The sequence below is a fragment of the Heloderma suspectum genome, chromosome 5 (genome assembly GCF_057233095.1).
Source record: "Heloderma suspectum isolate Gila_16-S chromosome 5, 16-S_ref, whole genome shotgun sequence".
NCBI classification, from domain to species: Eukaryota; Metazoa; Chordata; class Lepidosauria; order Squamata; family Helodermatidae; genus Heloderma; species Heloderma suspectum.
Genome location: NC_139462.1, coordinates 122,541,334 through 122,557,278, shown reverse-complemented (window position 1 = coordinate 122,557,278; position 15,945 = coordinate 122,541,334). Strand labels below are relative to the sequence as shown.

Sequence of the window (15,945 nt, the reverse complement as noted above, 5' to 3'; positions counted from 1 at the left end):
CATTCTGAGGTCAGTTCCCAGAAAACCAACTCCCCGCCCCTGCTGCCTTGTAGGTGGTGCGGTTCATCCCCGACTCCATGCTTGGAAGAGCAGCGCGGAGCGGGGGGAAAGGAGGCATTCCTAGGGGTGGGGTGGTGGTGGCAGAAGCACCGTTATAATGTTTCCTTTGCGCCATCTGGCCTCCCCACCCACTCTGTGGTGCCCCAGCTAGTCAGCTGAAATTGACCATCTAGCTACAAATGCAGGGCACCTGGAGCATGGAGGAGAAGATCCCCTCCACGATCCACCCGCCCTACATTGGATAGTCAGTCGCCTCTGAGTTTGGAGGCGGCCGACCATCCCCATAGGATTGCGCCCTAAATTCTCTAGTTATAAATTGCCATTCCTGCTGTTGTAGTGTTTGTTTTAAGAGCTGTATGAGGACCTTCCATTCTTTTTCACAAGGCAGGATTGCAGGCAGGAAAAGTTTAACCCCATCCTTGGTTCAGAGGCAAGGCCAGTAATTTGATGTTCTGTCTGAGAAGGAAGCTCCTCCCATTTTCAATTTTTCTGGCTCTTCAAGAATAGCAAGGCCTCTTTGCTGCTCTTGAGCCCTACTGAAATATGAAGCCAGCATTTTTTTCTGTTTTTTGGCTGCGCCCAGGTGGAGAAGCAATTAATCTCAAGTTCCTCTGTTGAATCCCAAGGGTAGCAGGGGTGTGGTGGCTATCCTGGGAATGGCTAGAACTGAGGTAAATTTAAACCAAGGGATTCCCCTAAGTCTTCCCGTAGTCCTTCATCTAGCTCCTCCTGCTGTTCCTGCTCCAGGTTCAGGAACAAACTTAAGTACAAGCACAGCACAGATGGGTGCCTCCACTTGGTCCTTCTCCAGGGGGCACTGTCCCTATAGTGGCTGTTATTCCCCAAGCCACAGTCATCCCCCTCAACTGTTCTTCTCAGCTTGCTCCAGTTCTGTTGCTGGTTGAGGACAGAGCCACTATTCCCTTAGGAAAGGTATCAAGAGCTTCCCCCTCTTGCCCGCTCTCAGCTCTCAAAGAAATTGGGGTGATAAATGTGACGAGGTCTCTGCAGGTGCAAATGGCTCTCGTTTTAAGAGTCTGCGATTCAGGAAGGGATACTATCAATCAGGTAAAACCCTCTTCCCCCTCCCACAATCTATATTGTCGTGATTTACTGCTTCCATGTCATTCTAACCAAAGCAATCAGAAATTATTGCTGAAATTAGAAGGTAATTCCTCCTCCAACACTAAAGCCCCTCAGGAGGCCAAGATCCTGTGCTTCCCTGTCTGGTGTGAAGCAAACATCCAAGAATGGGTCAAGTCCTCCTACCACCCAGAAAGGGCAGGGATCACATAACAATATTTTTTTGCCTAGTAGTTGTAATCATGGATCCTCCTCCAGTGGTTCCTGCCTTATGAACTACCTCTCATTAAGCTATATCCTCTACCTGTTTCTCAACCATCTCCTTTTTTTCTACCAGTTTTAAATTCTATATCTTTTTCCTTCTAGTAGACCTTTTCTCAAAACCCCCAAACAAAACAAAACAAAAAAAGGACCTCTTCTGGCTACTTACCTTTTTATTCCCTCTTGATCTTTACTTCCCCCTGTTCTGCTGCCTCATGGAAGACATCTAAGCCTGGAAATAATAAAACAGTCAAGCATATTAGGATCATGTGGAGCACAAAACAGTCTTAAACAAGCTGCATCCTAGAATTGATTGGACTGTCCCGAGAGATGCAGGTGTTTGCAGAGACACCAAAGGGGATGACCTCTGTGGATTCCGCAGACAAGCTCGACACTGGCAGCACTAACCACTAGAGCAGCTTTGCCATTGGCACCAAGCCCAGCCATGAATGCCCTGAGGGCAACTTGCAAGTTGAGAGAACTGACATGGCTGCTGCATTTTTGGACCATGCCATGCTTGCTTGCTAAGGCTGCTCGTTCCCACCACCCAGGGTGGTATTAACAGCCTCCAGTGTTCCTGCTTATAGGCCACCAGTGTAACGTTTTAACCCATTCCAAAGACCATGCTCACTCAAACAAATCTGCAGGAGAATCTCCCAACTCAACGGTCATGGGATGGTGAAAAGGGCACAGCTATAGAGCCAGGCTGCCTAATTCCCAACTGTCTGACAGAAATTTGCCTTCCTCTGAATTTGGCAACCCTATTAGCTGAATGGTTAGACTAGGAGCCACTAGAGGATTCCTCTAGTACCAGATTTTTCAGTAGTGAAGCTTTCCTTGCCCTATTATCTAAAGCCATGTCTTCTTAATGTTTACTGCCCAAGGTACCAGCAACAGCTTAGACAAAGTCCAAAGGGCCTTCTATGTTTCCAGAGCCAAAACCAGCTGTCCATGAAGCCTTTTCTGCTAGGCTTTGACAAACTCATCAAATCAGAGTGGGCTACTCCTCTTCATGGCAAGTCAGCTGTTAACATGGCCTAAAGTTTTTATTCCATAACAGCAGGGTATGGATGACTTGAAGGTACCCCTCAGATATACCTCTTTGGTGGCCTCTCTCCCAAGTAGTCATACCCAATGAAAGGGATCAGTCATAGAGTTGGAAGGGGCCATTTAGACCATCAAGTCCAATCCCTGCTCAGTGTAAGAATCCAGTTGAAAACATCCTTGACAGATGGCTGTCCAGTTTCTGCTTGAATATCTCCAGGGAGGGAGAGGCCATCACATTCCTAGGCAGTTGGTTCCCTTTTCTGAATGCTCTGATCATTAGGAAGTTTTTCTTGATATTCAATTGACATTTGCCTTCCTGAAATTTAATCCCATTATTTCGTGTCCTAGAGTCTTGGATGATAGAGAACAGGTTGCATCCCTCTTCTGTGTGGCAACCCTTTAGGTACTTGAAAAGTGTTTTCATATTCCCCCCCGCCAGTCTTCTCTTCTCAAGGCTAAACATACCAGTTCATTCAATCTTTCTTCATAGGACAATTTCTATTACTTTATTTATTAATTTATTTAAATGACTTGTATACTACTTGATATCCTTTGAAACCTAAGTGCTGGAAAATGTTCCATTTTGAAAAATATTGCACCTCACATCACTGCTCAGAATGGACATCAAACTTGCTGGCCCTGCCTTCAGCTGGAGGATGTGTTAACTGTTTTCTGTCTGCTTCCATACCTACATACCAGAATGGAATTCCAGAGTAAGCCCAACTTTTCATGCCTTCACCTGGGCTTTTGCAACTTTGCCCTTCCTCTTTCAAGTACCCTACGTTGCCCCAAAAGCTGCTGTTGAGCATTGAGGTTGTAAAGCAGCAGTGGGTGCAGCACAGGGATTGCTGTTGGAAAAGGAAATTGTGGAAGTCACATTTCATGTAGGAGGCATTCACACGAATGTTTGACTCTTGATCACCTTCTTGAATTCTAGGTTTACGAACTGAGTCTACATTATACTCAGCACCAGGACCACAATGTTGTGACTGGCTCTTTGGAACTATTACAACAGCTTCTTAGAACACCACCTCCTAATCTCCTCCTTGCCCTGACTACTGCTGGTGGCATTACACAGGTCAATGTATCCAAAGATGAGCCTATCAACAGAAACCGCAGCGACAGCATAGTAGAACTTCTAGGTAAGCTATGTCTTTTCACTTTTTCAAAAACGGAAGTCTGTATTAAGTCATGGTAAATACTTGAGTTAAAAATCTTGTTTTTACAGAAAGCAGGAGTCGGACTTTTAAAGCATACTTAACCAGAAAATCTAAATTAGCTTTCTAGATGCTTTTAAGTATTAAATCCCAGAGGGGTAGCTATGTTAGCAACACTAAAAAAGAATTATCCTGTGGTGCCTTAAAGACTACAATACACGATGCCATAATAAATTGCCTTAGTCTTCAAGGTTCCTCAGAAATACATTGTTGTGTCATCTTTTTCAGTGTTGGTACCCTTACCAGTCCTTGTATTGGAACTAAGTCAGATTAGAATAAATAGTGAGTTCTGTTCTCTTGAAAGATTGGCTTTATATCTCTAGTTGCTAACATTTTCAAAAATATTTTTTCATTTATGGTTAGAATATTCAAATATGGTACTGGACTAGTTTGTTCATGCTTGTTAGAAACTCAACCGATTTTCAGTAGTAAAGTTTGCTGCTGACCGTTGGCAGAAAATGATATTTTATAAATTAGGCAATACATTTTCAGGGAGTTCTATAATTCCTTCTTGACATTCACTCTGATTTATGCCTTGATTTGTTACTTTCTGTAATTTGCAGCTGGAGGGGGGTCTTCATGCAGTCCTGTTTTTTCCAGAAAACAAAAAGGTGATTATATATATATATATATATATGAAATCACAGTCTCTGGTGTTATGTTTTCCTGCCTCTTTTCATTTCTTTGACTTGGTAAACATAGTTTTCCATTAACATATATCTTGGTTGGTTCCTTTTTAATTACCCACTTAACAGTACCATCCTATGCATGTCTGCTCAGAAGAAAACGCCACAGAATTCAGTGTGGCTTACTCTCAGAAAAGTTGGTGTATGATTGAAACCTAAGAGAATTCTATGTGTCGTTGTTTTTATCATGTGTGGCTGTTGATCATTAAATAATCACAGGTTTCAACAATTTTCTTTAATTCCTTAACTTTTGGTATTTTCAAAATTGGCCATGTCTACTGTGAATGCTCCTTTTAACTATAACTTGCTTTGAACGAGATGCACTTTTTAACACTTTACTTTTCTTTTTTCTTTTTTATTTCAACTTCTGTGGTGTTTGCTTAATGTATGCCTGTGTACTGCATATTTTCAACTACTCTTTGTATATAATGTTTTCTTACTAACATAGTTGACATATGATTTATTAAACTACAATATTGAACATAAACTGTTCTCATATCTTCAGCTTGTATTTGGCTTTATTACTTTTTAAACTTGCATCTTGATCATTCTATGTCTATTTTTGTCATTAAAGCCAGGAATATTTTTTTCCTTAGAGTACAGGTCTGGGTTGCATTCTCCTCCATCCACAATCCGAGTATCGCTTAGCTCACTTTAGCCTTCTAGATTGCTTTGCTGTATATTTCTTCAATTGGAGAGTCACTATTTGAGGCATATATATAATTGAAATTATCTCTGTAGTAGGTAATAGTCTATATCAGGGATGGGGCACATCCGCCCACCAGCCTAACATGGCCCTCAAGAGATCCCCATCCGGCCCGCCAGGTTCCCTGCCTTATCGCTGATCATTGATTGAAGATAAGACAGTTTCACTGCTCCCCTGCCCACACCACATTAAGACATTTAAAAAGCTTCCAGTGGTGCCAGTTGAGGCTTTTTAAAAGCTTAATTGCAGCGAGGCGCATGGGGGGGGGGTGCTGTGGAAGAAGGGCTAACCCTCCTCTCCCCAACACTGTGACCCTCCCTTGAAAAAGCACTTGCATTGCAATCAGTCTTTTAAAAGCTCCATCTGGTAGCAATGAGGGCTTTTGAAAAGACTAATTGTTGTATGGGGCAACATTTGCAGAGGGGGTGGTTTACCTTCTCTTCCCCAAGACTGCAACCCACCTCAAACAGCATTTCCCCATGCTGCAATCAGGCTTTACAGAAGCCCTGTTTGAGCATAATTGCCTTGGATATTGACCCGTTCCTGGCTTTGACCTTGCACCACTAGCTGTTTGTTCTGAAACAAGTTTTCAACCACCCATGTGGCCTATTTGGATTGGCCACAAGCTTTTCTGGATTCTGGAGTCTGATCTTTACGGAGGCAGTCCTCGCAAAAACAATAGAAAAGAATGTTTGGTCCAAAACATCTATTTGTAACATCTATGTACGATATAGAACAGGACAGGGAAACCTTTTTCAGACATGTTCCCTCATGGCTATCATTTCAGGGTAGTATATTGATATTTGTTATTAATAATGTTAAAAAACAAAATATACCAATATGAATTAGAATGACAAAAATAGTGAATATAATATTCTGATTTTAGTCACACATAAATCTTTCCTGGGGGGGGGGGTGCGGATGGGCGGGGGAGTAGTGTATGATAACTCTGCAGTATAGTCCAGTGTTGTTATCCATTGGTGAATACGCTAGAGGTGAATTTTGTTGAGAGTGTCTTTGGCAAGGGGAGGAGAAAGGGGTATGCCTGATAGGGGATTAGGTTTCTAAGGGAGCCTGGACTACTCACTTGACCTTTCACATTGTTATCAATCAATTTTTGTTGTTGTTCAGTCATTCAGTCGTGTCCGACTCTTCGTGACCCCATGGACCATAGCATGCTAGGCCTTCCTGTCCTCCGCTCTCCCCCGGAGCGTGCTCAAGTTCATATTCATTGCATCGGTGATGCTATCTAGCCATCTCATCCTCTGCCATCCCCTTCTCCTTTTGCCTTCAATCTTTCCCAGCATCAGGGTCTTTTCCAGTGCGTTTTCTCTTCGCATTAGGTGGCCAAAATATTTGAGCTTCAGCTTCAGTATCTGTCCTTCCAATGAGCACTCAGGGTTGATTTCCTTTAAGATTGACTGATTTGACCTCCTTGCACTCCAGGGGACTCGTAAGAGTCTTCTCCAGCACCACAGTTTGAAAGCATCAATTCTTTGGCGCTCTGCCTTCCTTATAGTCCAGCTCTCACAGCCATACATTACTACTGGGAAAACCATAGCTTTGATTAGACGGACCTTTGTCGGCATGGTGATGTCTCTGCTTCTTACTATGCTGTCTAGGTTTGCCATAGCTTTCCTCCCAAGGAGCAAGCGTCTTTTAATTTCATGGCTGCAGTCACCGTCTGCGGTGATCTTGGAGACCCAGATAATAAAATCTGTCACTGCTTCCATTTCTTCCCCTTCTATATGCCAGGAAGTGATGGGGCCAGATGCCATGATCTTAGTTTTTTTAATGTGGAGTTTCAAACCAGCTTTTGCACTCTCCACTTTCACCCTCAACAAGAGGCTCTTTAGATCCTCTTTGCTTTCTGCCATTAGGGTGGTATCATCTGCGTATCTGAGGTTATTGATAATTCTCCCGGCAATCTTAATTCCGACCTGTGTTTCACTTTTTACATCATCGTAATACAACATTTGCATGGCTTGAGTTTTAAACTGCAGGAATGTTCTTTTGGAATTACATCTCCCCCCCGCCCCCAAACTGCACACTGTGTGTGTTGTTGTACATTTTATACATGTAAAGAAAACAAATGTAACCATGCTGGTCCATGAGAAAAATATACAAAATCGACAGTTGGGTAATACCTTTATTCTAGGACAAGTCATTTAAGGTTTTCACTGTTATGACAAGGATATTGAGGCCATAAAATATCCAGTATGACACTGTTAAGACTGCTGTTCTGTGTTTGTGCATCTGTTTTTCCCCTCTTTTTTTTTAATATCCCTCTCTATAAATAAATGTTATTGGACCTCATGATACTTCTGAAGAACATTAGAGCCATGCTGGATCAAATCAACGATCCATCTGGTCCAGCAGTCTGTTCACATGGTGGCCAACCAGATGCCTGTGGAAACACACAAGTAGGACATGACTGCAATACCACCTCCCATTCATGTACCCCGGCAACTGGTGTACATATGCATACCACCTCTGGTACTGGAGGTAACATAGAGCTATTATGACTAGTACACATTAAGGGAGCAAGCTGTGGCTGCAAGTCAGTGGCTAGACGGCCATAGGTTATCTGGTTTTCTGGGAACTGACCTCAGAGCCTGCACTCCGAGGTCAGTTCCTAGAGAACTGACCTTCCTCTCCTTCTGTGCTGCCTCACAAGCAGCACGGAACAGCCCTGTGCTCTGCGCTCGGAAGAGGAGCATGGAGTGGCCAAGAGGCTAGGGTGGGGAAGGTGGAAATGCCAGTATGACACATCGTATGTGTCGTTGAGCAGCCTCCTCCCCTGTTCTGCCTTCCTGTGGCTAGACAGCCGAAATTGGCTGTCTAGCTGGAAATGCAGGGCAGGAGAAGTGTGGAGGGAATGATCCCCTCCATACTTCTCCTGCCCTGCTTTGGATAGGCGGTCGCCTCCGAGTTCAGAGGCGGCCGCCTATCCCCATAGGATTGCACCCTAATAGACTTATCCTCCCTAAATTTGTCTAATCCCGTTTTAAAGCCATCCAGATTGCCATCCAGGTCCAAGATCACTACATCTTGTGGTAGCAAATTCCATCGTTTAACTATGTGTGGTGTGAAGAAGTACTTCCTTTTATCTGTCCTGAATCTCCCACCAATCAGCTTCATGGGATGACCCCGGGTTTTGGTATTATGAGAGCGGGAGAAAAATGTCTCCCTATCAACTTTCTCCACACCATGCATGATTTTGTACCCCTTAATCATGTCTCCCCTTAGTTGCCTTTTTTCTAAGCTAAATAGTCACAGGCACTGTAACCTTTCCTCATAAGGGAGTTGCTCTAGCCACTTGATCATTTTAGGTTCCCCTTTCTCCACTTTTTCCATCTCTACAATATCCCTTTGGAGTTGGGATGACTCTCTAATGGTCAAATTGGAAGCCCTTCAAAATAGATTTCTTGGAAAACTTTTAATTTTCCTCCTGGCACTCCTGCTGCCTTGGTTCAGGCAGAGGTTGGTCTTCTCTCCATTACAGCCTGTATCCAATGTGCCTTGGTTCAGGCAGAGGTTGGTCTTCTCTCCATTACAGCCTGTATCCAATGTGCCTTGATTCATTACTGGAGAACTCTAAAATGATCTTCTGTCTGGTTTTTGCCTAAATTATGTTATGAACAGCTGTTAAATTGTAAATTCTGGTGTTCAAGATTTTATTATTTACTACAGTCCTGTTTCACCTCAGTTGATGCATTTTCTACTCTGAATTCAAAAGAGAGACTTCGTGAATGTATCTTTGGTCACAGTGCTTCCCTGGGCAGAATTGTTAATAATTCAAAATTTTCAAAATGGTACAGGTTTTACAAATATGACCGCCGCCTATTTGACAAAAGTTACTTTCCCAAAACTTAGGCAAGCTTTTACACTCTTGGTTTTCAAATTATGCCAACAGCAATGATTGACAGCAAATGTTCTCAGATTCCTCTGGCTCAACATTTATGCATTTGTGATGCTCCAGAGACTGAAGATGTACCACATTATTTGCTGTCCTGCCCTTTATACTCTGAACCAAGGTCTAAATTTTTGGGTTTTATTTTGTCTTATCTGCGCTGTAACAGTTTCCAGAGAAAGTTTTCCATCTTTTGTCTGATACAAAATCTGATACAAATTTGCCTCTTTGGCAGCATCGAAAATTTGTGCAAAATTCATTTCTGACAATGCAGTTGACTGTGTTGGGGATGACTTATTTTAATGGTCTTTTAGCTGTTTTAATTCTCAGATCATAATTATTCATTTACATGTAGAAGCAGTATATCTTAAGTGAATTTAAATGAATTTTAAATAACATACTGTGAATATATTTCAGATTTAACCATTTTAGATTTTGACCTGATGTTGTATCTGCCCTAATATGTTTTAGTTGTTTACTTGTTTTGTATATGTGAATGGCCTATGGCCTAATATTAAATAAATGGTAATGGAATATCCCTTTCTAGATGTGGTGACCAGAAGTGTACATAGTATTTTAAGTGTGGTTGCACAACAGATTTGTACAAGGGCAGTGCCTGGTTGGAAGCCGTGCTGATTCTTTTCCAGCAAGGCTTCTGTGTCCTTACTAATTTACACCAATTTACCCAGAACAGACATGAAATTAATTGGTCTGTAATTTTCTGGATCTCCCCTAGATCCCTTTTTAAAAATTAGCATTACACTGGCCATTCTCGGGTCCTCTATTTACAGAGGCTGATCTTAGGGACGTGTTACATATTTTTGTTAGAAAATCAGCAGTTTCTCAGAGTCCTTTAAGGACTTTAGGATGGATACCATCTGGGTCTGGTGATTTATTACCTTTCAATTTGTCTAGAAGATCAAGAATTTAATCTTCTGTCACCATTATTTGCCTCAGTTCTTCAGATTCCCTTCCTGAAAGTATCAGTTTGGGCACAGGTATCTGCCATATATCTTAAGTGAAGACAGATGAAAATAATTCATTCAGCTTCTCTGCAAAGTCCTTATCCTCCTTTAGTAGTCCTTTAACTCTTTTGTTCCAATTGTTCAACTACCTTCCTAGTTGTTTTCCTGTTTCTGATATATTTAAAGAATTATTTATTGTTGGTCTTGATGTTATTAGCAATGTCACAAATTCTGCTTGGTTACAACTTACCCTTCCTGGCACAGACACTTTTTCTTGGTCAGCAAAGAAGCCCAGCATTGTCTGGTCTTTCATTGTCTTATGAAGCATCTAGCCTTACTGCTAGATGAGGGCTCCCTCTCACTGTTTAAGCCATCCTGCCAGCTACTGGTATAAGCAACAAATTGGTATGGGTCAACTCACATGAGGATTCCTCTAGCACAACAGTAAGATGCTTCATAAGGCAATTAAGGACCAAGACAATGTGGGGCATCTTTGCTGGTCCCAGGGACTCCATCTGCCCCATCTCGATTTGGGCCTAAAAGACTAAAGAAAATCATGGGTACATTGAGGGTAAGTTGTAAGCAAGCACATTTTTTGATATAGCATAACATCATTACTAGTTATGGGGCATCAGCCTTAGCTCCCAATATCCTGACTTTGTGGAGCTTGAGCCAACATGAGATAGCCTGAACTCTGGTCTTAAACCAGATTTTTGAACATTGAATTCAAATGAGTATATTCCCAGGTAAATGTGAATAGGAACAACATCTCAAATTCAAAGACAAACCATCCCTAAATCCAAGATAAAAAATGAAGCTAGTAGTTTCACATATCCACAGCCTCTCCACAATACAGAAGTCAGGATTAGCATCCCAAATTTAAAGACAAAGCATTCCAAAATCTAAGCCAAAATTAAAACTCAGAGTTGCACTTTCAAGATAGCATCTCAAATTCCAAGCCAAAAATATATTGTAATGTATACATATTATATGTATTATAAGATATTATTGGGAATATAAAGGACATTCCAGCAACATTGTGTTCTTGAAGGTTGTTCGACCAAATCCACGAAACCACATTCATAGCAACAGGGATTGCAGTTTCTCCTTACTACACCCTCCAATCCAAGCATCTCCAGGCACTAAGACATCATCTGTTTGGCATGACAAAATGTACTATTCGCAGTTTTGTGGACTGGGGCTCTGATCTAGATTTTTATATGAAGAAACTTAAAATACAGTTAGGCAAATGTTACTCGTACATCTCTTAAATAAATGAGTTTCCATTGCTCAAAGTATTTTTATGGTTCTTTTAAGCTCCTGATTGTACCAAAACATCAGTCTTGGCTAAAATTAACCACTATATATCCTGTTAGTCCATTTCGAAGTTTGTTTTGATATCCTGTCTGTTGTATTTCCTTTCTATTAATGTTTTATTTTTTCACCCATGCATCTGAACAGTATAAATACAGTAAATGCTTTACAAGTAGATAATTGCTGTATGCAGTGGTTCACTAGTAGTTGAAAAGCTAAACAAATTATTGCATTGATTATCAGCTAAAGTACTTCTAGGAGAAGAAGAAGGTTTAGAAGATGACTCTGAAACAAGATCTGAAGTCAGCAACACAGGTTTTGCAGGTAGATTTGCTTATTATTTTGTTCATTTCAGTTTCATTGAAATCTGTTCACTCCATTACTGGTTTTAATCAGTCATAAAAACATTGTCTTCTAGAAAAGAAGCTGTACATAATTAAAAAAAACCCTTTGAGATGAATAATATAAAAACAATATACTTACAGAAATGTCACCCTTAAGGATTAGGTGGGAAAATACATCTGTATTTCTGTGATGAATGTATGTCCCTGTAGTCATAGAACTGTGGGTGAAATTCAGTGTAGATCTTCAGCTGATGAAGTGGAGGGCTGCAGTGGGGAGGAGAAAGTACCATTGCACAAGTGGACTTCCACTTGTGCAACATTAGGTTCTACCCTATATTCTTTGTTTGGGAAAACTGAGTATGACTCCTGAAAGAGTATACTTAGGAGTATGACTCCACAATGTATTATATCCTTAGTGACTTGGTTTTCTGAATAATTTCTAGGATTGTCCCAGAATGATCCTAGGTAGGGAATGGCACAAGGATTTAGTAACTTTGGTGCGTAGTTAACAAGCACCTGAAGACCACAGCTGCCTGAACATACTCCAGCCAGCTTTTACTTCCCTGTGGGTTGTGTCACAGCACAGTAGCCACCAACAGCGCTGCTGTGCCTTCTGATGGGCCTTTTCACGACTGCTGTTCTAGGTAGTGGAACACCACCACTTGGTCACACCTCCACGCAGCTCCCTGGCCTTCAGCCCAGAAAAGGGAGATGGATACTCCAGCCATAGCACCACTAGCCTCTGCAAAAAAAAGGCCTCTGCCATACCAGAGTGTCCCTTATGGCGTATGAAGGAACCTGAACACAGGAGAATCTACTGCCTTGCCCATACAAGGTACAATGGCCATCTTAAGGACTAGATCTACTACTCTTTAAGCTGTGAGATTTGTCTGCTCAAGTTATTATCATTGACATGTGAATGGTGAGGGGGGGACACACCCTTAATTTTCCAGCTTCCCCTGTTCTTGTCAGTGATAGGGAGTCTTGGAACTCTCAGTCTCTCAGTTGGATCAACTAAATGGTTGCAAAGGACATGGCTACCTCATTGGCTAAGAAGCAAGACTTCAAATCTTATCAAAGAAGATAGACGAAGACACTAGTTCCTTCTTTTCCCTCTCACTTTCCCCCTCCCTGTCCCATTCCCAAGGTGGCAGCAGTAGCAGGCAGCACTCCACTACCCAGTTGACCTAGGGGTGCTTGATCCAGAGCCAAAGACCTGCTCGACAGCCATCAGGCCCTGGCAGGTTCAGTCTCTGGTGTCTTTGACTCCATTTTGGTGGGAGGTCAGCCCCAATCAACTTGGTGGCAGAACATTACCCCCTCCTCCACATGTCCCATCCCTGTAACCCTGTTGGGACAGGAGGACATACAGAAATGGAGAGGGCCAGATCCAGGATACTCTCTCAAGGTGACTAGACAGTTTCAGAATCAGAAAAGGAGAGAGGGGAACTCTCCCTACCCCTCAGCTTACACTCTTCAAGTCTGATTGCTGCGTTATTAGCATGGCAGAAGGCTTTGCAATTTGAGCCTCCATCAGTTCCTGAAACTTAAGAACTCTGCTGGCAAGGCAAAGCCATAGTTGATGAACCAGTAGCCCTTACCTCTGAATCTGTGGTTCCCAAGAAGGTTGGTGAATCTCAGAGACAGACTGCTTTCCTTTGGAGCAGGCACCACCAATTCTATCATGTGGGAAGCTTCCCTGCTTTGGGTGCGTGAGCTTCTCTTGGAGGTTCCCCCAGGATACAAACACCTCAGGAAATGGCTAAAGAATCTAGTGAGAGCTGCAGAGTTCATGGCAGACTCCTCTTTGGACTGTATGCAGTTGTCTGCCACGGACTTGCGTCTGTGGTCTGCAGAAACCTGTGGCTCATTTTCTAGAGTGCCTAAAAGAGAAGACTCAGCCAAAGAAAAGTCATGAATACCTTTCATCTCTTTAGGCCCAGGATGGAGAATGTATGGCCCTCCAGATGTAGCTGGACTGCAAATATCATCAGCCCTAGCCAGTGTAGCCAGTAGTGAAGGATGATGTGAGTTGCACTTCAACAACATCTGGAGGGCCACACACTCCCCATCCCTACATTAGGCACACTGAAGCCTACCATACCAACAGCTGCAGCAGGTCCAGTTAGACCACTGTCCTCTTTTCTGCCAAATCCTCACTCTAGAACCGTGTGAAGTGATAAACATCTTGGGAAATCCATCTCTACATGACCCAAGCCACCTTGAACCCCACATGGGGTTTTCCAGCATGTCTGAGACCTCTTGACCATGAATATTTGGATGCTTCAGATGATTTACTATTTACACCAGTCTCTAACCCAAAGGGCATCGCTGTTCTACCAGAACCCAAGCAATGTTGGGTACCGGAGGCCATCAGCCACCTGACTGAGTTGGAGCTATATAACCGGTCCCATTGCCAGGAAGTTGCTCTGGTATTTTCTCCATCGTCTTCAGTGCCAAAGAAAAAGGGGAACTGGAGACCGAATTTGAATCATTTTGTGAAACAACAAGCACATGTGGGTCAACATAACTCTCAAAAGAGGACACACTGAATTCTTGATATGAAAGATCCTCTCCAAGAAATGAATGCCTCTTCAAGGGTCTGGTGCACTTGCAGGGCTCCATCAACTTGGTACCCAAGGCCAGGTTCCACTCTTGTTTAGAGATGTAAAAGCCTGGAAAACAATCCAGAAAAATTTGGAAACCATCTTTTACCCCCAGAGTGTTGGTCTGGGAGTCAGGAGATCTGGGTTCTAGTCCCCACTCGGCCATGGAAGCTCACTGGGTGACTTTGGGCCAGTCACAGACTCTCAGCCCAACCCACCTCACAGGGTTATTGTTGTGAGGATAAAATGGAGGAGGACTATGTACGCCTCCTTGGGTTCCTCGAGCAGGAAAAAAGGCGGGATATAAATGTAATAAAATAAATAATGAAATATTTTGTTTTAGAATTATGAATAAAATGTTTAAGACCACGGCATATAATGCTATCCAGGTTTCGCTCCCTCCAAATGATTTCTAAAAAACTACATAAGAAGAAGACTTTTATAGGAAGGCTAGAGATGTAAAAATTCTTGAAATTTTGACTCTAGAAAGTTAAAAAAAAAAAAAAGTTTTTTAAAATAATTTCTCTTAAGATTCCCAGCAGTTATTGCTTCCATTTCTTAATAAGACTAGTGATCTACGGTGTCTTTTATTAATAGACATCTAAGGATGCTCCATGTCATGCTCAGTTTGCCAACATGGGTTTAATTTGCATTCTTGACAGTTTGGGTTTTGTTCTGTGTTTCTGGGATTGTTCTCTTTGGATGCTGTAGCAATCAATCAATGTAGTGAGAGAATGTAGTGTACTGTTGTAGATTATCCTGCCACTGCCACCACATGTGATGGAACAATGTGAGGGTTATCTCACCTATGTTTCTTTAAAAAAAAAACCCAGGAACAACATTGAGGCTTGGGTCTATGGAGTTCACTGCCACAGTTTTAATGAAGTTCCCAATTAGAATATACCATAAGGAAATGCTGCCTCAGCTATAAAACCTTTAACCAATGCCACCAAAATAAAACGATATACAGTCAGGGCCAGAAATATTGGAGCAAGGATAAGTGATTTGGCAGTTGGCCTCTGCACACCACCACATTGAAGTTGAAAGGAAACACACCCAGATGGGGGTGAAGTCAGGACTTTCAGCTGTAATTCAAGGGCTTTGACAAAAGTGGGGCACAAACCATTCAGGAAGTACAGCCAGTGGCATACACACGCACCCATCATCGGTGGCTCATAAGTAATGGAACAAATGGCTGACAAGCAGCTGCATGGCCAGGTGTGGCCTGTTTCCTGGGTGCCCCATGACCAATCAAGCAGATAAAAGGCCTGGAGGTGGTTCTGAGTGTTACATTTGCATTTGGTAGCTGTTCACTGGAACTCCCAACATGAGGTCCAAAGAGGTGTCCATGCGAGTGAAGGAGGCCATCATTAGGCTGAGGAAAAAAAACCCATCAGAGAGATTGCAAAAACAGTGGGAGTGGCCAACACAACATCCTGAAAAAGAAGGAATTAACTGGCAAGCTCAGCAACACCAAAAGGCCTGGAAGACACCTAAAGTGGATGACTGCAGGATTCTGCTCATGGTGAAGAGAAACCCTTTCACAACATCTAGCCAGGTCAAGATCGCTCTTGAGGAGGTAGGCATGTCATTGTCAACATCTACAGTCAAGAGACAGCTTTATGAAGGTAAATACAGAGGCTTCACAACAAGGTGCAAACCACTGGTAACGCTCAAGAACAGACAGGCTAGATTAGCCTTTGCCAGCAAACACCTAAAAAAGCCTGCCCAGTTCTGGAATAA

General features: G+C 42.5%; 1 protein-coding gene across 10 annotated transcripts in view; it reads left to right on the top strand.

Annotated features, from left to right (window-relative positions):
* The window catches only part of HTT (huntingtin), a 381,175-nt gene that overhangs the window by 59,527 nt on the left and 305,703 nt on the right, over positions 1–15,945 (top strand). For 9 of the 10 annotated variants that reach the window (XM_084859888.1, XM_084859886.1, XM_084859890.1 and 6 more), the window contains exons 9-11: positions 3,389–3,593; positions 4,232–4,279; positions 11,496–11,576. In XM_084859888.1, the coding sequence (XP_084716014.1) occupies positions 3,389–3,593; positions 4,232–4,279; positions 11,496–11,576 (334 nt within the window). The remainder of the gene's footprint in view (positions 1–3,388; positions 3,594–4,231; positions 4,280–11,495; positions 11,577–15,945) is intronic. The other variant, XM_084859889.1, reaches the window with a different exon arrangement.